Source organism: Psittacula echo (genome assembly GCF_963264785.1).
Source record: "Psittacula echo genome assembly, chromosome: 3".
Classification (NCBI taxonomy): Eukaryota; Metazoa; Chordata; class Aves; order Psittaciformes; family Psittacidae; genus Psittacula; species Psittacula echo.
In genome coordinates, this window is record NC_137736.1 from 83,262,908 (window position 1) to 83,284,378 (window position 21,471).

A 21,471-nucleotide genomic window follows, 5' to 3' on the forward strand; every position below is an offset into this window, starting at 1 on the left:
TTTATTTTTGAAATTAAATTTGTTGAAACTCTTTGAGCACAAAATTCATCCTGAGGCAGACATCGAAACTTTCATCTGTTTATTAAAAGTTTGCAAAGTTATGAAAACAATAGAAGTGCCATTTTGTAATATAAAACGTTTTATAACAGGAAGAACCCAGAAACTTTAGTATGAGTGTCACTGTCAGCTTCCTTGTGATGAAGTATAGTTTAAATATACATTTTTCTATTTTCTCTAGATTAAACAGTCTAGGAGAAAACCAATGCAAGTTAAAACTCCTCGTGCCTTGCCAACTATGGAAGCTCATCAAGTGATTAAGGCCAATGCACTGTATTTACTGTCGCTGAGTAGTGCTGCTGAGCCCAGTATCCTCTGCTATCACCCTGCAAAGGCATTCCAGTCTCAACTTCCCAGTGTCAAAGAAGGAATTTCTGAAGACTTTCCCATTAAAATGCCATGTCTCTATCTACAGACTTTAGCAAGGTAGTTAAAGGACATTTATGAATATAGATTTTAATACTTAACTATTTATAGTGTTGGATAAAAATGTGTATAAACTAAACTAATACATACATAGAAAAATAGTTATTTTCCTAATTCATCGTGATCTTTATTCTTTCTTTTCCCTTTCCATGATCTTGTTCAATTTCTTACACATATTTGTTTCAAGGATCAAATATACCCTGAGTACCTTTTGGATGCTAAATGTTTTTTTAACAACAGTTTAGTTTCTACTCAGAGAATTTAGAATTTCCTGAAGAGTTTAACTTAGTGTGTTAGTACCAGACATAGTGCTACTTCTCATTCTTCACGGCTAAAAACAGTAAGAAGGAAACCAGAAGACTTGTTCTTACTTGGTATTTCTAAGTAGATTTCACTGTAGTGGCTCATGTTTATGATAGATAGACATTTGTGCATACAATACATAATGGAAATGCCTAATACAAAGTTATAGCAAAGGGTGATTCCCTCTCCCTATTGGTTGAGAATGCTATTATATTTTCCACTAGCACTTTAAGTCAGAGTCAGCTTAAATGCATTAACTGAGGAGTAAGTGAATAGTGTTGGCTGGCAAAATGTATTGACAAAAGACTTTTGTGTATGTGTTTATTTCAGGAACTTGTAATCCTTAATCCTAATTTAAAAATCTAATTTGATGTAGGCATCATCATGAAAACTTTGTTGGGTACCAAGATGACAACCTCTTCCAGGACGAGATGAGGTACCTGCGCTCAACTTCAGTACCTGCACCGTACATCTCAGTTACTCCTGATGCAAGCCCTAATGTCTTTGAAGAGCCAGAAAGTAACATGAAATCTATGCCCCCAAGGTACTTCCTTGTAACTCTAGATACTACATAAAAATGCTAAAGCATTAGCATAACACCAGTTTTAAAAAGAGTAGCCCAGATCCATCTCTGAAATCGCTTCTCTATAGTAAAGTGTTCGGTTTGCAACCTAAATATGAAAAAAGTTTGTTTAGAAATTGGTAAGGACTCTTAGCATACCTCAGGGAAATTTATCCATCCATCCATTCCAGGCCTGCTTGTTTCCCCATAGAGACAAATACAATTTTTCCAGAATCTTCAGAACTGCAGAACTAAAGAAGTGATCTAAAGAGCAATGGTCCAAGGACCATAGCTGTTGCAGGCTTTTTCCCCCTGTACTTCTATAACATAACGGGCTGGAGTGCAGATTATTGGCATTTTTGAAAGGAAGTGCAGTCCTCTTCCTTTCAGGATTTCATTCTGAAGGGAAGTTTGAAGACTTCAAGAGAGAATTTCATCACCTTACATTTTTCAAAGTAAATGTTGCTGATTCTCTCTGTACGAAGTTAAAATGCCACTGAAGAAATTATAATTTTGTGCTATCTGGGACCAAGACTGCTAGATGGTTTCTGTCAGGTTAAGACAGTTTCTTACCTCATTGAATTTACTGTGATCTAATTAAAACAATCATAGGAAAAAAAAATGGCTCTTATTGTTTCTTAATAATAGCCTGAAATCAACTTAGATGCACCGTGTTTTCAGATGTCAGACAGTGATTCTTCATAATGAGGATGTAATGAAGAGAAAACTTGCTTTTAATCTGTTTTTATTTCAATCTGTTATATTTTATACTGATTGAAAGAACAGTTTATTGGAATACTGCAATCTACAATGTAGTCTTTTCAGAAATAGAACTTTTCTGACAAAACTCCTTAAGAGTGCATCATACTGGTATATTCCTTTATTAAAACTGGACACCATGGTCTCCTGAGGCCTATAGGGACAGCATAAGCTGGGAGTTCTTCTGCAGACTGTAAGAAGTCCACTGAAGGTAAGGAGTAAAACATGTCAGAGGCGTAGCCATAGCAATTGAATATTGTCTTTAAGGCTAATAATGTTAGAATCTTTTACTTCACATAAAGTTCTAAATTTCAGTTGGCTTGCATATTAAAAAATCACCCCATAGATATTTTCACGTGCATTCTTAGGGCAAATTCGGTCTGAAGTGTCGATTTGAATGTTTATGTTCTCTCTAAAAAATACCTAAATTCTTGGAACTTACCATGTACATTACTACTTTTGTTTATAAAGCACTTTGCATGCGTTTTCACAATGTGTAATTCTAGTACTTATTCCTTCTTTTCCAGCATTTAAACAGTTATTAGGTACATAAGACAAAGTTTCATGCAGTAGTAATGTTGCCATTATGAAATGCATGTGTCTTTATTTTAATAGTTACGTCAAATTCAAGCATACCCTATATTTTCATTAATGGGTCTGTAACTTCACTGATTTCTTTGTAGTTTGGAAACCAGTCCAATAACAGACACAGATCTTGCGAAGCGTACAGTCTTTCAAAGATCATATTCAGTCGTTGCATCAGAATATGACAAACAGCACTCAATTTTGCCAGCACGTGTAAAGGCAATCCCTAGGAGGCGAGTCAACAGTGGAGACGCAGGTAAGAGCACAGAAATCAGAAGCAGGAGAAAAAATATTCAAGGATATGGCACTGGGTGTGCAGTTCTTGGAAACTGTAGACAAATAGGGTTTTTTGTAACTACATGTAATGGCTTTTATTTCTGTTTATTAATAAACGTTATCAGTTTGTTAATCCACACAGAATTAGCCTAAAAACAGTTCAGGAATTACTGTGGTTCTGAAATTTGTGGTGCATCATTTGCGCTTGATGTAAAAGTTAAAGTGGTATTTTCTTTCTCAGTTGAAACATCATTTTTCCATGTTGGTTTTTTTTTTTTTTAATTCATTTTCCTCATGGAAAAAAATAATAAAAATATCAATCCTAAAATTGCTCTGTTGCTTTTTATTTTTACTGTAGCTATACAATTAAAATGCACAAAGAATCTAATGTATGCATATTTTTATGCTTTTGAATAGAAGTGGGGTCCTCTCTCCTGAGACATCCATCTCCTGAACTTTCTCGGTTAATCTCCGCCCACAGCTCTCTTTCCAAAGGAGAGAGAAATTTCCAGTGGCCAGTATTGGCATTTGTAATCCAGCATCATGATCTGGAAGGACTTGAAGTAGCAATGAAACAAGCCTTACGGAAATCTGCTTGCCGAGTCTTTGCCATGGAGGTATTAATGTACTAATGGTTCTTGTATGATTAAAATGAGACATTTTTAAATTTTGTCTCGGATTTCTTTTAAGAATTAACTTTTGATGTGCAGTAACCCTAATCTGAAAGTTCACTTACTAATGTTAGTCACTCTTAAATGTTGTTAATACAGAAGTATTGCCTGTAAACCTTCAGTAGTTCATGTAGAAAATGTCTGATGAAAATATTAATCAGTTACAGAAATACTGTTTTCTCCTCGTTTGCTGAGCATCTTCCTGGTTCTACTTACCTTTTTAAGGTCTTTCCTTTTTCAAATGTTGGACTGAGTATTCTTTCTTTAGAATTGTTTTGGTGTTGGTAATATCTAGATACTTCATAACTTTCTTCTGATAAGGGTGAATGCTACCCCTGTTCTGTACATAGTGAATGAGCAGCCAGAAGATCCATTAAAGATTAATTAAAGATTAATTGCTTCAATAAAGCTGAGGCCATCTTTTTTTTAATTTCAGCTAAGCTTTAGTAGCATTTTTTCTGAACCTGTATACAGGATGGGTATTTTTCAGGCATTTGTAACATGTGAAAATACAGGTGGATTTTCTCAGATAAAGTACCACACCTCTATTGTTAAACACCACTCATCAAATTTCCAAACATCAATATGCAGCAATATTGCAGCTTTTAGAAGAACATATGAATGTTACAGTTTAAAAAAAAACCCTATTTTTTCCCCATCATGTTGATTTTTTTGTATCTGATTTTTTTTTTTTTAATTAATTTTGTCAATGGCAGAGACCAAACAAGGAAACCAAATCTCAGTGTAGAGAGTTCTAAATTAGAAAGGATATTTACTTTGTTAACCAATTTGATTAGTAAGGAGTGCTTATGTCATCCTGTAATTGTGCCTAAAAATACATAAGAACTTTGCCTTTTTTATCCTTAGAGCTTTTGTCAAAGAATTTATTTTTGTGTATGGTGTTTCTCAATTACTTTGCTACGTTCCCTGTAATATAGTTGTAATTTTGATAAGCTGTTTCAGCCTCTCAGTTGAAGACCTTACTTGTGTGTCCAAAAGCATCAGTGCACCTCCTTACTTACATAAATGGTTTAAGAAGTAGTTTTACTCCAGGTTTCCTTAACCGATTGATAACTCTTGGCGTGTATTTTATTTTAGGCTTTCAACTGGCTTCTTTGTAATGTCATTCAGACAACTTCTCTTCATGACATTTTGTGGCATTTTGTGGCTTCCCTGACTCCTGCACCTGTAGAGCCTGAAGAAGAGGAAGATGAAGAAAATAAATCAAATAAAGAAAATGCAGAACAAGTGAGCCTTTATTTTGTAAATACAATGTCTCTGTTGATTTTGCAGTTTATTTATTATGTGTTGAAAAAAACCCAAACAACAACAACAAAACTAATCCTGTCTTTGTGAAGCAGAACCTTAATTATGTAATGAAAATTCATAGTCTTAAATTCTAGTTGAAGTCTTTTGATAGTTATAGATAAATAATTTTTTCTTTTAAATTGCCAGAATAAAAAAACAACAAAAGGCAAAAGCATAAGCACATTGCTGATCCAGGAACAAAACAAATTACTGTTGGCTTTTTATTCTTGCTTTGTCTCTCCCCTCCCCACCCCCAAAAAAAAAGAACAGATGAAAAACAAAATGTTTTGAGAGAAGCTTTGTTCTTTGGTCTGTTGTGTCTTTCAGTGCTTTAATTATATATGCACTACAGATAGAAAAATCTATAGTTAGTTCTGAAAATGTAGCATGTAAAAAGGTATAGCCTACCATGTCACTCTTCCAAAGAGTATCTTCAATCTCTTCTAGATTTAGCTCTGATTGAAAACATAATCATGTCCACAATAAATAGCTCAAGAAATCATACTTGTGTTGTCAGTAAGTCAGGGTAATTTTTATCTATTCTAATTCAGCTTTGAAACGAGAAGTTCTGAAATGAGTCTTTTCAGCATTGCAGCCCTGGTACATTGCTGTAGTCATTTACAGAGCAACTGTATTTTGTCTTGAATTTTATGTGGCATATCAGCTTTCCAATGTTACTGTTTCAACATGCAGAATTATAATTCAGCTTATTTTCAAGTGTGCCAAGTTCTTTTATGTAGACATTAAAGCTGATTTGCAGTAGCTCTGTGTATTATATTCTGAAGATTGTTTCTGTGCTTTTCTCCAACAGTTTGCTACCTGTAATAATTTCAGCTGTTACATCAAAAGCACAGCTGGAGTGAGGGAACTGTGTTATAACTGGTCTTTATCCTGGTCAGCCTCCAAAATAAGAATCTTTACTGTATAAAAGAAATATTGTCTTAGCTGTAGTTTGGATAATTACTGACTGAAAGATAAAGGATACTGGAAGGGAGTGTTAAGTCACTTCTGCTCTGGTGAGAATGCTGCTTCTCTTTTGATGTAATGAAGGGGAGAATTAAAAAATTCCTCTGGGTTTTGTGGTTCAAGCAGGATCAGATTTTCTTTTAATAGAGTACCAGGGGAAAGAGTTTGTATCCTTCATAGATGAGTCTGTCCTTGCCTTTTGAAATAGGATCTCATGATCAGAACCTCCTTCTCTTTCTCTGGTAATCTTCCTCATAACACATCTCATTGGACCTTATCCTCTTTTGTCCTCTGCCTTTGTATCACTGTTCAGTGGAACTTGTCTCACTAGACAACCATTCTCATACTGACACACCTTAATTAAGAATCATTATTTCCACAGCTCTGAAGAAATAAGGCATGTGATAACCTTAGCTTCATTACCAAGTTTGTTATGGCTGGGGTTTGCTGCTCAAAAAAGTTGTTATTAACAGCTGGAATATGTTACTTTTTTCTAGTTTTTGTATTTTCAAATTATTGCAACACACTTTATCACATCTTTAGTTCGTGACAAATATATGGTAGTGTGCAGTATACTTCCCAAATTCCTTCTTAGGTGTTCATATATGAAATGTTATTGTAAAAATTCTCTGTCAGGAGCTGCTTTGAAATTTACATTCGTTATAGGATTGTTGCAGTTACTCTTCAACCAAATACCATAAATGTTTTTATTTCTATTTATTTAACCTATTTTCTCTAAAGTCTGTTGACATACAAATTGCTTTGCATCTTAGGAAAAAGACACAAGAGTATGTGAACATCCTCTGTCAGATATAGTGATCGCTGGTGAAGCAGCTCACCCCTTACCCCACACATTTCATCGCCTGCTCCAGACAATCTCTGATCTTATGATGTCTCTTCCCAGTGGTAGTGCACTACAGCAAATGGCCTTAAGGTAGGCACAAATTAAGAAAAATCTTAAAAGGCTGGAAACATTGTAACATTATATATGAAAAGATTTTGTAATGTAGATAGGAAGTTTGAGGCAACTGTGTGCATGTATAAAAAGGAGCATGTCTATCCTTACATGTAGGAAAGATATAAGATCTCTGTATGTGTTTATACATATAATTGTATAAAAGGCTGTGTAAAGAAAAACATATTTGCTCTTACATTCTTTATTGTATTCACTATAAAAAAAAAAAAAAAAAAAAACCAACCAATAACCAACTGTTAAAATTTAGACGTTTATTGCTGTCTTCCTCAAAATGATGCCTGGAACCACTTAAGATACTGCAAGTATTTTAAGTTAAAGGTTTATAGAAGATATTTTGATAAACAAAAATGTAATTGTTCCACTGGTGAGTTTTGTCTTTTAAACAATGTGCAAAATTTCAAATTGCTCTTAATGTGTTTTCAGGTGCTGGAGTCTCAAATTCAAACAATCGGATCACCAGTTCCTGCACCAGAGCAATGTTTTTCATCATATCAACAATATTTTGTCTAAATCGGATGATGGAGATAGTGAAGAGAGTTTTAGTATCAGTGTTCAGTCTGGTTTTGAAGTCATGAATCAGGCAAGTATTACACCTCTCAGAAGGGGAGATCAGTTGTGAACAGCGTGTACTTCCTATGATAATTATGTTTGAATTAAACATTCTTTTTTGCACTGTCGTATTTCCTTGAATGTGTCTCAGTTTGGAATCTTGTTGCTGATATTCAGGTTCTCATGCTTGGCTTCAGAATTTCAAATATTGACCCTTAGCATGTATATCACTCAAACCTAAATTGTGGAGCAATGCTCATAAGAGTTTGTTTTTAAGTAAAGTATTTGGGGATCTCTTATAGTTCACTTAGGTAATTCATTTGGGTTCTTTGAGTTAAGTCATCTTTTAAATGCTGTGTACTTCTAGTTTGTACTTGCTTAGTTTTTTTTTTCTTCTGTTATTCTGAGGAGCACAAATTAATACTCCTGATGGATATCTTTAAAGCGTTTTCTTTTTTATATATTTATATTAATAAATATATTTATTAATACATTTAGACATTTATTAATATATTCAGCTGTTAGGTATTAATGCATCCTTTGTTTAAAGGGCTGGATAATTTGAACCAATAAATGACAAATTTCTTCTATAAATCAAAGGGTATGTTCCTCAGAACAGAAGTGTCTGTATAGTTTTAAGAATTGTAAATAATGTCTGTAGTTGGGCTTACTTTCAGATATTGTAACAATTTCCATTTATTTCCACAGGAACTCTGTATAGTGGTTTGTCTAAAAGACTTAACCAGCATTGTTGATATTAAAACATCGAGCCGACCTGCCATGATTGGTAGCTTAACAGATGGATCTACAGAAACGTTCTGGGAGTCAGGAGATGAAGATAAAAACAAAACTAAAAACATCACAATTAACTGTGTAAAAGGAATTAATGCGCGTTATGTGTGTGTTCATGTAGACAATTCCAGAGATCTTGGGGTAAGAGGAGAATTAAATGAAATGTCTCTTGTTGAAGGTGCATAGTCAAAGCTGTATGCATTTATCAATCAAGAACTACCATTTTCTTCGTCCAGTTCGGTTTGTAATTCTAATTTAGGACCTCACATTTCAAAGTAAACTTTGTCATTCCTGTGGTTTTGAAAGCAGTACCTGGTAGCATCAGACCAATCCACCTGAATTTGCAGCTTGTATGAACCCATGACTGGGAAACCTGGTTCTCAGTGGCATGTTCAATTTCAAATGTGTTTCAAGCAGTTAATATTTTCACAAGTTACTTTTCCTGCTCACAATTTCTATAGAAACATTCAAATAAGGAGTTTTCATAAAATCCAAAATATTTTCTAGACTTACTTCGTGTTTACATGTTTATTGATGTGTGCAGTGATGTTACAAATCTGTCTTTATTTCAACTACTATTGATGTGTGCAGTGATGTTACAAATCTGTCTTTATTTCAACTACAGCTTTTAATAAGGGAGCAAATAACTCTTTTTTTTTTTTTTTTTTTTTTTTTTTTTTTGAGAGAGCTGTGCTTTGGAATTCTTTGTCTTGGTTTTGGTGATTTTTAATTTTTTTTTCTTTTTTCTAACAAAACAGCTTGTCTCTTCTATGAATGTACTCTCTTAATACAAAAGAAATAGTCAGAATGGTCCTCAGGTGAAGTGTTTTTTTCTGATTTTGCTTGTCTGTTGCAGAACAAAGTGACTTCAATGACCTTCCTAACTGGCAAGGCAGTAGAAGATCTCTGCAGAATAAAGCAGGTAAACATTTTAATAGTTGGCAGTGAAAAATTGCTGTCATTTTTTTGGCTGTATGTAGCAGACAAAACTCTAAGCAAATTGCTTCCATTCCTTATGGTAAATAAATTACATTACAGATATCAGGCATCGTAATATTCTTGGAAATTCAATCATATGTACTGAATATTATCATAGAATCAGAGAATGGTTTGTATTGGAAGGGACCTTAAAGATCATCTAGTTCCACCCCCCCCGCCATGGGCAGAGACACCTTCTACTAACTGTTGATCAAGCTTTTACTCTTTCACAGAAACAGAACAGGGTAATATAAAATCTTCCTTAGATTTTTTTTTAGTTACTATAGCTGGAAGAAAGAGCATCAAAGAAAGGAGAAGAGATCATTTACAAAGTTTAAAAAAAGACTGTTTAGGTTGTGTTTTATAAAGACCAACAAGCTGTTTGATTTCTTTTAGGGTACTTCTATCTGAATATACCTGAAATACTTGCATTAAGTAGTACTACACATTGTTCAATATTCTGATGCCCAGCTTAGTGTTAAACTGTCACTGCCTTTTACCTGCTTCATGGAATCATTTTTCATTAGAGAAATGCAGCTTAAAAGTTAGCAGAATGCCATAAGAAAGCAAAAAATAAATCATTTATCCTCAGCACAAGTTTTTCTAGTTATATTATCTAATACATATTTATAGCACACATTTTATCCTGCCATTTTAATTCTTCAGGTAGCTAAAGACTTCTGTACTGAAACTCAAGTTCAGAATGATATTCAGTCTTTGTACTTCTGTTGCTAAGCCATGTGAGAGGTGCGTGGTTTTTACACATAGAACAATGTATTTTGACACTGACATGACCCATCAAAGATATTTAAGGTTTCAAGGAGGCAGGTGCCATATTGGGCTTAAAACTTTGTTATTTGGTTTATTGACAGTCAGTGATAAAATTCTTCAGGAGGACACATTTTCTTATTACAGAGAGACAGTTTGCTTTTCTCTACCTCATAGCCTCAGAAAGCATTTAAGGCACAGATACAGCTCCAAAAGATGTTACCAATCTGAAGAAACAAAACTTTGGTATAGTGGGCTCATACTAAACAGTAAAGTGTGAGTGTGTATATAAGCAAACAGATCTAAAGTTTGTGTGTGTGTGTGTGTTTCTCATGAGTGTGTATATGTAGATGAAAAATATTGATGGACACATATACACCCCCAAAAATATTATTTTATTTATTATTATTTTATTTATTAATTTTTTATTTTATTATGAGAATACTGACATGGTATGCTTGGCCATCCAGTTAAATAAAAGAAGGCCATGGCAGAACTCCAGTGCTGGACTCAGGATCATTTGTACAGCTTGTTTGTTATCTTTCTCCCTGGCCTTACTTCTATCTGCTCAAACCCAGTGCCCAGGCATTTTTTCCAGGGATAGTTCACTCCCAGAAGACAGGCGGGACTTGATTCAGCTTTGCTTCTCTTTGCTGGACAGTCTTTTATCACTTCTCCAACAGGTTTTTTATCTTCAAACACACCCACATACTGTACCCTAGCTCATGCATATTTCTGTCTCATGGTATTTAAAAAAAATAGTCAGTCTTGTCTGCTGCAGTGCGTTTCAGTGCAAACACTGAGCATTAGCACAGAAATGGGAAAGAACAGATGTTAGCTTCATTATCATTGAGCCTATGGATATGAGGAAAGGCTCAGAGTAACCCAAGGGAGACTTAGGCCAACTAGGGTTGCTCTGAGCAAAGATGTGAGGCACTGCGGTTTTTGGCTATCAGTAGTGTCACCACAGTTTAAATCATATACCAGTATTTTTCAAAGCATATTTATTTTAAAATAATCTGAATTTGATACAGTTCATTTGTCCTTTTTACAGTTATTAAGTCTTGCATCCCTTGATAAGGATATTGAACACTGACTTCCACAGAGTTACAATTTCTGTGGCGGGGTTTTATGTGAACAGGAATGAAATAACTACTGATAAGTGTGTGTGTTATATTTTCATTTAAATTATGGCAGTTTGGGGGGGGTTTGTTCTTCTAATTAAAAATAGTGAGCAAATATTATTTCAAAGTGGTTTTGAATGTGAACTGTTGCTTAGAGGGTAAAAGGTATAGATAGACCAGTATTTCTAATAGGCTTTAAAAACAAAAAATAATTGGCTATATGTCATTGTTTTATAACTTTAAGAATATTTTTAATTTGAATTCATGAGGTTGAATGTTTTTATAATTACACATGATAGTCTTACTGCACAGGATGAAAATTTCATTTCAGAAACTGTATTGGTTCCATTGATATATGAAGGGTTTGTTTTAGAGGTAAATGACTTTTCGTTTGATGTAATGTCAGTTCCCATCTTTCCCATATTCCTGTTTAATAGGTAGACTTGGATTCAAGACATATTGGCTGGGTAACAAGTGAACTTCCTGGGGGTGATAATCACATCATCAAAATTGAATTGAAGGGTCCAGAGAACACACTAAGAGTTCGACAAGTGAAAATTCTTGGATGGAAAGATGGTGAAAGCATTAAAATAGCAGGCCAGATTTCTGCAAGTGTTGCTCAACAAAGAAACTGTGAATCTGAGACACTGCGAGTATTCCGACTTATTACATCCCAGGTGGGATTTTAATGATGTGAAATCATTAAATACTATGAAAGTTAGTGTAAATTGTAGACTTGCAGTACTTTATGTTTATATTGTAAGGTAAAATGTCACACTTGCACAAGTTTATCTTTCAGATAAGCTAATTGTCACAGTCTTTCTCCCAGGTATTCGGAAAACTCATCTCCGGAGATGCTGAGCCAACCCCAGAACAAGAGGAAAAAGCACTGTTGTCTTCCCCAGAAGGAGAAGAAAAAGTACACAATGTATTTATTTATATTCTATCAATAATACTTTGCTGAAAAAATTACTCAGGATGATTTTCAGTATTTGTCCTATGTCTTATGCTAAATAATTTTCAAATCAGAACAGAAATAAAATATCACAATTGCTTATTTTTTAAAATTAATCATTGATACTGGGTTTTATTAGTAAATTATACTTGGGGCATATGTTTTAATGGAAACATCAATTATGCCTACAATTACAGAAATACTTGACACCTGCAGCAATGGTCAGCCTGAAAGTCCTTCTTGCCTATTATCTTGTGCCTCAGGAGGGGCTCTGTTGGTTTTTCTAGTGTTAAGAAACCACACTAGTATCCTTTTACCCAGCATAATCTTCTGTCATCCAGCAACGATAGTTTCATAATTGCTCCTGAAGAAGTCCCTGTATATGGACTGTTGTGTGTAACAGCCAAAATTGGACTGTCCCCAGTGAAAGGAATTCTGGTTTTCAGATGATAGATGGTTTTGCTCTAGCCAGAACCTTGTGACAATAAGTTCCATAACTGAACTATTAATTTCTAACAGTGTATTTTTCTCACACATGCTGTGTGGTAACTTAGTTATGTGTTCCCTGTTTCTTTCATTGTGAAATGTATGAACTGAAAATTATATTCCATGCACTGCTTTACAGAAGTAATCGGTGATTGTATTAAGCTATGTGAAGAGGCTGAATCTTGGATAATTATACTTGACTTGTTTTGCTTATAGATTATTTTATATTTATTTTCTGTTGTATTTTATTTCATGATCAAATTTCCTCTAAGAAAGTAAATACATATGAGAGGTATTTATTAACCATAGTTAAATTGATTGTGCTTCGATATCTTATTTCTCTGTAACAGAAAGCTACAAACTTTTACAACAGCTTGTTGATATTCCATGCTAATTGCTACAGTAATTGAGAAATGTTCTTGAAACCCTTGATCTAACATTAAATACACTTTTTATAAAGGCAACATCAGATGCAGACCTCAAGGAGCACATGGTAGGGATCATATTCAGCCGGAGCAAACTGACAAATTTGCAGAAGCAGGTTTGTTCATTCTGAAATGCTTTGTAGTTTAAATATTTGTGTGTTATAATCAATGTGCTCATTTTCAGTGAATATAGAACCTTTTATTTGACACTCTCAGTTCTTCTGTTGTTCTTTATAATCAAATTTTTATTTACATTTTAAATAGCATGTGTGTGTATTTTATATGAAAAACCTGCTGAAACCTGACACTGAAAAAAATCCATTTTAATAGGATTAAAAAAAAATCCTATGCTATTACACTCAATTTGAAAACTTTGTAATTGAGTTGTAAATGGTACTCATTCATGTTTGCTGGTAATAATAACATTCTAGTAGGCCATCTCAAATTTCTAGGAGAGGTTCAGTAACAGTTTAGATTCTTAAGTTTGCACATTTTCAGCCCATTTCTGTAATCAAAAAGTATTTAGGTTTGATAAAGCTTAATCATAAAAAAGTAATCAATGTATATATCATTAAATTATTATTTCCTGCAGCCACTGAAAGATTGGCTTTGTGGTTTTCTTACTTTGTCTTTCTTTAAAAAGTGGTTTTTCTTCTTTTCTTTGTGAATACTTTCTTTTTAATATACCAACTAAAGCATCTCTAATATCGTCTTCATTAAACTTGTCATGAGACAGACATTGCTGTGAAGATTTTCACAGTAATACAAAAGGCTTAGGACTAATTTTGAAGATTTTTAGACTAGTAAGTCTAATCTACCCTTTTTGTCACCCATCCTAGAAAGCTTTCAAATCTCTTAAATAGCTTTTTAACATGCTGTTGGTAAAATGAAAACACAGTTTCTAAGATTTTTTTTTTTTAAGCTTCCTGAAGAGTAAACCAAAGAAGAGCCTAAGTATTTTAGTAAGTCCTTTTCTTTTGTGAGTGTTGAGTAAATGTATTTCTTTGGTTGTTTTTTCGGGGGGAAGGAGGAAGTAGTGTTAACCTGAATTCTACACAAAAAGCAAATTAAAAGGCAGAAACTACAATAAGAAAAAACTTATTTCAATGAAATTTTCCAGAATGAAGATGAACAAATTCAGTATTAAATCTAAATATTAATTCTGAAGAATTTTAATCTTTACTCTGAATTTAAATCTAAACTTTATTCTTCGTTCGAATTTATGTTGAAAAGTAATTTAAGTACAGACCAAATTTCACAGGCTTCCCATTTTAGTCATAGTTGTGAAGTTACATAAAACACAATCTTTTTCGCTTTGTAAAGAGCTATTATGTATTTGGCTTCTGTTTGGATAGGTATGTGCTCATATAGTCCAGGCCATAAGAATGGAAGCAACCCGTGTACGTGAAGAATGGGAGCATGCCATCTCCAGCAAAGAGAACGCCAACTCACAGCCTAATGATGAAGATGCTTCTTCTGATGCTTATTGCTTTGAGCTGCTGTCAATGGTTCTGGCACTGAGCGGTTCCAACGTAGGCCGGCAGTATCTGGCTCAGCAGCTGACTCTGCTCCAGGATCTCTTCTCATTGCTACACACTGCTTCTCCCAGGGTGCAGAGACAGGTGAGTGCTAACTGTTCCTTGTCCTGGTATTCCTAGAAAAAAAGTCTCGAAAATCCTATAATTGTGTGCATGATAGTATAATATGTATTTGAACTTCTTTTTGTGTGTGTGTTTTCTTTTAAAAAATGTTTTCCCAGTCATAGTCAGATCATCTCTGTATTCCATGTAGAGAATAACTGTAAAAGCCATCCCTTTTGCTACTGCAGTCATGAGGAGAGGGCAAAACTGGTGAGCCTTTAACAACAAATTACAAAATCTTTTTTTGGAATTTAAGTGTCAGGTTTGGGGTTTTTTTCCCCAGTTTTTGAATGGGGTTAGGATGATAAAGTTTTATGTGTTCGATGTATAAATATGTATATAAAGCATCACCAAAATTTTACTGTATAGAACTATTTGTAGGAAGCACAGTGTTGAAGACAATGAAGGCTACAGTTATGAAATTGAAACAAATTCACTTTTGAGTAAGTTTGTAATGCATTGTCTCCAAGAGCTAGAACTCAGGTGTAGGAACCCAAGGCTGCTTAATTAATGCTTATGTCATTATGAACCTTAATCAGCAAACTATTCTGAAACACTTTTGAGTAATATCACCCTTCCCGTTTCGTGTCTCTATTTTGAAGGATTTGGAATAGGGCAGGATAAATTGCTGTCTCAAACCATACAATAAAGGGACATACCGTTTGCTTGGCAGGGGCTGTTACTGAAATGAAGTAGGATGCACAAAAGCAATCATTTGTGTGTCCTAATGGGGATCTTCCACAAGCAAACAGCCTTCATTTTGGAGTGATGCTGCAAAGAATTCTTCAGTGAATCTAAACTTCACAGTATTCAGTGAATCTCACTTCACAGTATCCCAGTTATTCACATTTCAATTCATCTGTGTCCTGTTACATATGTTCAGTTTGTCAGGTATTTCCTTTCTGTCACAATGACTAAGAAGTCTCTTTTTTAAGATGAAAGGTCAGATTCAGAAGTTGGCACTGCCTTGTGATGGCAGTACTTAAATTTAGACCAGTGTTATGTATTACATTTCAAAATTTAAGTTCATGCATTGCATTTGTCTGCCTTATTTGTAGATTATTACATATAAGTGCAAGAAGCAGAGATGCTCCTTTTAAATATAAGAGCTGTTAATTTTCTGTATCTCAAATGTATGAAGTTTAAAAGCTGTTTTGTTTATTTATTGCAAATAAGAATTCTGTATGAAAAGCAGTTAAGTTTTCAGGTGTGGAAGGAAACTACTGAGATGACTGCTTATTTTTTAGTAAGATCTCATGCCCGCTGCACTGTGGGGAAAGGGTCTGAGAGTGAGTTGTACAAATATCTGTATCATTGTTGTCCTAAGTCCAGTACCAAGCATATTTTTGTTATTATATGAAGACCAAGTATTATTTGAGTGAGACTGGTTCTAGACTCTTTGGCGTTGTCTCGTTGGGTATATTAATAAACACTTCAAAGCAAGATAGAAACCTCACAGAATTTCTTACACATGTGATTTAAGTACAGAAAGTAGATTCAGTCCTTCTTACTGAAATAACTTGTGAAGGAAGATCTTATTTGATTTTGTTTGAAAACGCCAGCTGTCTCAGGAAGAATTGTGGTATTCTGATTTTATTCTCCAGGTTACATCATTACTAAGACGTGTTTTGCCCGAGGTAACCCCTAGTCGCCTGGCTAGCATCATAGGAGTGAAGTCTCTTCCGCCAGCAGATATAAGTGATATCATTCACTCAACAGAAAAAGGAGACTGGAACAAACTAGGTATCTTAGACATGTTTTTGGGATGTATTGCCAAAGCTCTCACTGTACAGCTAAAAGCCAAAGGAACTACTATAACAGGGACAGCTGGCACTACTGCAGGCAAAGGAGTTACTACAGTCACACTTCCCATGATCTTCAATTCCAGGTTTGTTTAAAAATATGTATATATTCTCAAGCTAAAAACACAAAATAATGACATTCTTTGAAGTCAGTTATGTTGTCTTTGTTTTATAAATGGAAAAAAATTTGTAACTGAGTATGAATTTCTCTGTGCTGGATTTTGACAAGTAGTAGCTAATTACTTCAATTTATTTCATGTCCTTTGCAGCTATATTCGGCGAGGTGAAAGCCACTGGTGGATGAAGGGTTCAACACCTACACAAATTTCAGAAATCATTATTAAACTCATTAAAGACATGGCAGCAGTAAGTTTCTATCCTTTAAATGTGTGGAGGATATTCACATATTTCTGATAATGAAGAGTAGAGTTTTTAATTGCTTTCTATTACACTTAGTACTGGGTTGAGCTGTTTAAATGTGAGTCAGTCTGAAGAAGAAAAGGGTATAGTCTTCTAGGTAGGGTCTAAGCCTAGAAGCAGTAGGAACTGAGTTCTGATTCTGCTAAAATAAGCTTTTAAATAAGTCACTTGTACCAGAAACTTAAGAAGTAAACAGTAATTGTGTGTCATTTTCTACATTATTAACTTAGAAGCCTGATTTTTTTAATCTTGGGCACTCAGAACTCCACTTGGAACCAGAAAGTGTCTGTGGAGTAAGATAATAGTGTTGTTTTCATGTCACTGTATGTAGATTTTGTATATGGAGTTTCTGGTAAAGACTGCATGTTAAGATTGCTGCCTTTCAGTCTTACTGAAATCTACATTTATAGTTGTTTATTACTTTAACCATCCGGGTTGAATTCTTGCATAGTTATGTCTGCTACAGGCAAGTTTTTTGGCAGAAGGATTCAATAAAAAGTGATTCACCTATTTCCAAAGTCAAAAAACCAAACCAACAGGTTTTATATATATTACGGGGGAAAGAGCTTAGATGGGAGGCTGGTTTTGTTTTCCTTAATTCTGTACCTGTTTCAGTGAGATGCTCTAAATGACCCAGATTTTCCCCTGTGATTAACCTTTGAAAGCTTTTTCGATATGTTCAGCTTTGGAGTCCTGTTTTCTAAGCCATTCACTGTGTTTAGATCAAGGAGATCCCTTCTCAAAGTTGCTGAAGCTGGATGGGAATTCTCTGCAATTGCTACTGTTGAGTCTGACCAAGATTTCAGAATCTCACAATTTGTCTTTAGTTAAGAGTTAACAATTAAAGTGTGTCTCATCCCTCAGCAGTGCTGGTCCTTGCATAAAATGATCACTTAGTCTTTGCTTCCAATGGTCCAGTGACTAGAGGGAAAAGGTCTGTTGTAGGTGCCACTGTGATTCTGCACGATGGATTTCTATTTCTGCTTACTTTATCAACATTTTAGGAAATTGCATATAAAAATTAGGACCCCCAAAAATAGCAGTTGCAAAGGCAATTAAGTACTCAGAAGATAGTAAATGCCAGGATTAAGATGGTGAGCACCTATACGTATACGCCCATATGTTTTTCTCAGGTACCTTGCTTCTTTCAGTGTGTAAGATGCAACATATATTGGGAATTAATTGGGGGGGTAACTTGTTCAATACTTTTTTAAGGGTTGTCAGTATCATCTGTAGCCGTTGTTGGTAGGTATGCTTTGAGTAAGCAGGAAAACATCAGGAAAATGCTGGATTCTCTTCTGCAGCATTTTTAAATAGTTCTGGACAAGTCTTTTAAAGCAAACTCTGTAGTCCTTGTTTTATGGGATTTTGGCTCACATGATGATGGGAGAGCCTGTCCCTTACTCAACAGCTGATTAAGACTAAGCTGAGCAGAACCTTTTACCAGGTATCAAAGAATGAGATTAGTAGAAATAGATAATGGCTGGCTGACTAGAATCAGATGCTTGCATTGTTGTCTAAGCAGCCCCTCCAGCCAAGACCTTCACCGATGAAACTTTTGTATCTGCTAATATCTGGTTCTCCAAAACCAGTGTAGAATTAGTAGGAAAGTTCTTAAACCTCTGATGTTAGATATGGCAACTTGTGTGCTTATTCTGAGTATGCTAGGCTCCATGTCCCACATGCCTGATAGCTTTCCAGTAATGCTGGCTGTTGGGTCTTGAATTCTCTTGTTTAAGAGAACGTAAATATTTATTATAAAAAGAGAGGGATCAAGTCACTTGGGGGAAGTGTAGTCCTCTCAGGTGTGGATATAGAATCATAGAATCATAGAATAGTTAGGGTTGGAAAGGATCTTAAGATCATCTAGTTCCAACACCCCTGCCATGGGCAGGGACACCCCACACTAAACCATGGCACCCAAGGCCTCATCCAACCTGGCCTTGAAAACCGCCAAGGATGGAGCATTCACAACCTCCCTGGGCAACCCATTCCAGTGCCTCACCACCCTAACAGTAAAGAATTTCTTCCTTATATCCAATCTAAACTTCCCCTGTTGAAGTTTGAACCTGTTACCCCTTGTCCTGTCACTACAGTCCCTAATGAAGAGTCCCTCCCCAGCATCCTTACAGGCTTCCCTTCAAATACTGGAAGACTGCTATGAGGTCTCCACGCAGCCTTCTCTTCTCCAGGCTGAACAGCCCCAACTTTCTCAGCCTATCTTTATACGAGAGATGCTCCAGTCCCCTGATCATCCTTGTGGCCCTCCTCTGGACTTGTTCCAACAGTTCCATGTCCTTTGTATGTTGAGGACACCAGAACTGCACACAATACTCCAAGTGAGGTCTCACAAGAGCAGAGTAGAGGGGCAGGATCACCTCCTTCGACCTGCTGGTCACGCTCCTTTTGATGCAGCCCAGGATACAGTTGGCTTTCTGGGCTGCAAGCGCACACTGAAGCTGGCTCATGTTCATTTTCTCATCGACCAACACCCCCAAGTCCTTCTCTGCAGGGCTGCTCCCTTTCAATAGATACCGAATTGCTTGAAGAGTAGCAGCTCGTAAAGGAATGATCAGGACTGAGTTTACTCTGAAGTATTCAGTAGCCAAACAATAAGGTTCTTCCTCTCCTCTTCTACGAAGAAGAGATCTGAACTTTATTCCCTTTCATTCTAGATGAGGGAGACCTGACTGAGGCTATTCAGGGGTGGGATTAATAATGTTTCTTGATTATGTTTTGTCAGGGACCTCTGTGGTTTACACATACTCGAAACTTGTTCTGGGGTTCAGCCCTGTTACCCAAAAGAGAGTGGAGGAATAGAAGGGTCCTAGTTTAAAAACCTTTCTCTGAGGCTTTTTAGAACTGTATCTACCTCTGAGTTAGTCACTATAGCTTCCTTTTTAGAGTCCAGTGAGTCTTAATTATTTCTGTCACTTTTAGCTTGAAGTTTAGAAATTTAGAGAGTACATTGAGGATTCAGCAGTCTCTGAATCAGGAATTTCGGCGTATGAGGCAGTGCCATAGGTTCAGAATCTTCAAGGCTGGTTAAGAAAGTATGCTGTAGTTCTGATGTTTTCTGTGTACTCCTCTTTATTTCTTTCAAATATCGAAACTGTGGAGAGTATTCAGGAACACCAAGCTAGGCAAGTGAAGCTGGTTTCTCAAGGGATCCACTGTAATCTGTGTGGTGTTCAGTCACTTATTTGTGCGCCAGCTCTGCATCTTTCTCTTGAGGGGGCTTTAAGAATATGCCTTTTCATTCTTCAAATCATATGCCCTCTAGCTACACCAAGTTGGTTATCGCAATAGCTGCTCAGAGACTATCTCAGTCAGTCACCTCAGTATTTGAGGGCTGACATTTGAGATCTGTCTGATTTAAAAACACATGAGTTGTCAAAGTCATCCCTGACTTCCTCTTCTTCTATCTTGCAATGCTAACCTGATGTTGCTTGTAGCAGCTCTGATTACAGTTGTAGTTGTTCTTAATAAAAGCTGTAATAAACTGAGTTCTCTCTTTAACAGGGCCATCTGTCAGAAGCTTGGTCCCGTGTGACAAAGAATGCTATTGCTGAAACCATCATAGCTCTGACCAAAATGGAAGAAGAATACAGATCACCAGTGAGGTGCATTGCAACAACCAGGGTAAGAATTTTACTAAACTTAACATTAGTTCACTGTAAATGTGCAGTAGGAGCCTATTCAGGAGCATTCTATCTTTTAGAAGAACTTTCCTTATACAGGATTTTTCAAGAAACAATACATAAAGTATATGGTTTATAGTCTCCAAATCTAGCTGTGTGCATTATGGACAGGTAGTGTTCGTCCTGATAAGTCCTGCTTTCTCTGTGTTACAGCAGATACAGTTTTATTCTTTGTAGCAGAAATACACCAGTAAAAACTGAATTGTAATTAAATATGCATCTTGGGTACCTCCCAAATAACGAAGAAAAAGTGTTATGTTTATACGTTTGGGGTTTTATCCTTGAGGTAATTCTCCTTTAAGTTTGTGATACCTGTGATAAATTTTACTCAATTTATGAGCTCATTTGTGTAGAAAATTTCATAATATGTGTCAGCTGTCTTCTTCCAACACAATTATTTTAAGTGGCTTGACTTGTAGGTCATCAGCCACATCTCAAGGCTATTACAAAAACACTCAGTAACAAACATTCTCTAGGACAATTAAGCTGAACTTCATCTTTGTTTAGTCTCAAAATGACAAGCCATTTGCTGAGCCCATTATTATTTACGTGGGGTGGTTTTTTTTTCCTTTCCTTTTACTTCTTCCGTGAATCTTTTATAGAAATTGGGACTAATTTAACCTTATTAGATTGCTTGAAACACCATGAAAAGCATGCTTATAATTATTACATGGCTTCTCAAGCATAATAACAGCATGTAAAATAGAGGTTTGTAGTGGTTACAAGCGTTTGACACTCATGTTATTTTCCATCTTGAAAGGCTGCGCCAGTTATCCTTTTCATCCTGTTACTCGTATATTCTCTGCTTTTTGGAAGATGCAATCTTGGAGTACCACCAGCTCCTGCTGTCACTCTGTTAGTTTAAGCAGGTCTTAGAGGAGCCCTCAACACCAGTCTCCTTGTCAATAAACTTGGTTCTGTCGTGCAGGTGTTGTTTTGGGG

At 35.6% G+C, this 21,471-nt stretch overlaps 1 protein-coding gene across 20 annotated transcripts in view; it reads left to right on the forward strand.

The window, feature by feature from the left end:
• MYCBP2 (MYC binding protein 2) overlaps positions 1 to 21,471 on the forward strand; it is a 191,338-nt gene that overhangs the window by 157,535 nt on the left and 12,332 nt on the right. For 16 of the 20 annotated variants that reach the window (XM_080612121.1, XM_080612134.1, XM_080612135.1 and 13 more), the window contains 16 exons: positions 239 to 483; positions 1,163 to 1,330; positions 2,791 to 2,948; positions 3,386 to 3,585; positions 4,738 to 4,887; positions 6,687 to 6,847; positions 7,313 to 7,469; positions 8,147 to 8,371; positions 9,087 to 9,152; positions 11,538 to 11,777; positions 11,930 to 12,028; positions 13,002 to 13,082; positions 14,322 to 14,588; positions 16,211 to 16,494; positions 16,678 to 16,774; positions 20,351 to 20,470. In XM_080612121.1, coding sequence (XP_080468247.1) covers positions 239 to 483; positions 1,163 to 1,330; positions 2,791 to 2,948; positions 3,386 to 3,585; positions 4,738 to 4,887; positions 6,687 to 6,847; positions 7,313 to 7,469; positions 8,147 to 8,371; positions 9,087 to 9,152; positions 11,538 to 11,777; positions 11,930 to 12,028; positions 13,002 to 13,082; positions 14,322 to 14,588; positions 16,211 to 16,494; positions 16,678 to 16,774; positions 20,351 to 20,470 — 2,718 coding nt within the window. Of the gene's footprint in view, positions 1 to 238; positions 484 to 1,162; positions 1,331 to 2,790; positions 2,949 to 3,385; positions 3,586 to 4,737; positions 4,888 to 6,686; positions 6,848 to 7,312; positions 7,470 to 8,146; positions 8,372 to 9,086; positions 9,153 to 11,537; positions 11,778 to 11,929; positions 12,029 to 13,001; positions 13,083 to 13,888; positions 13,929 to 14,321; positions 14,589 to 16,210; positions 16,495 to 16,677; positions 16,775 to 20,350; positions 20,471 to 21,471 lie in introns of those variants that run through there. The other 4 variants (XM_080612132.1, XM_080612128.1, XM_080612129.1 and 1 more) reach the window with 4 other exon arrangements.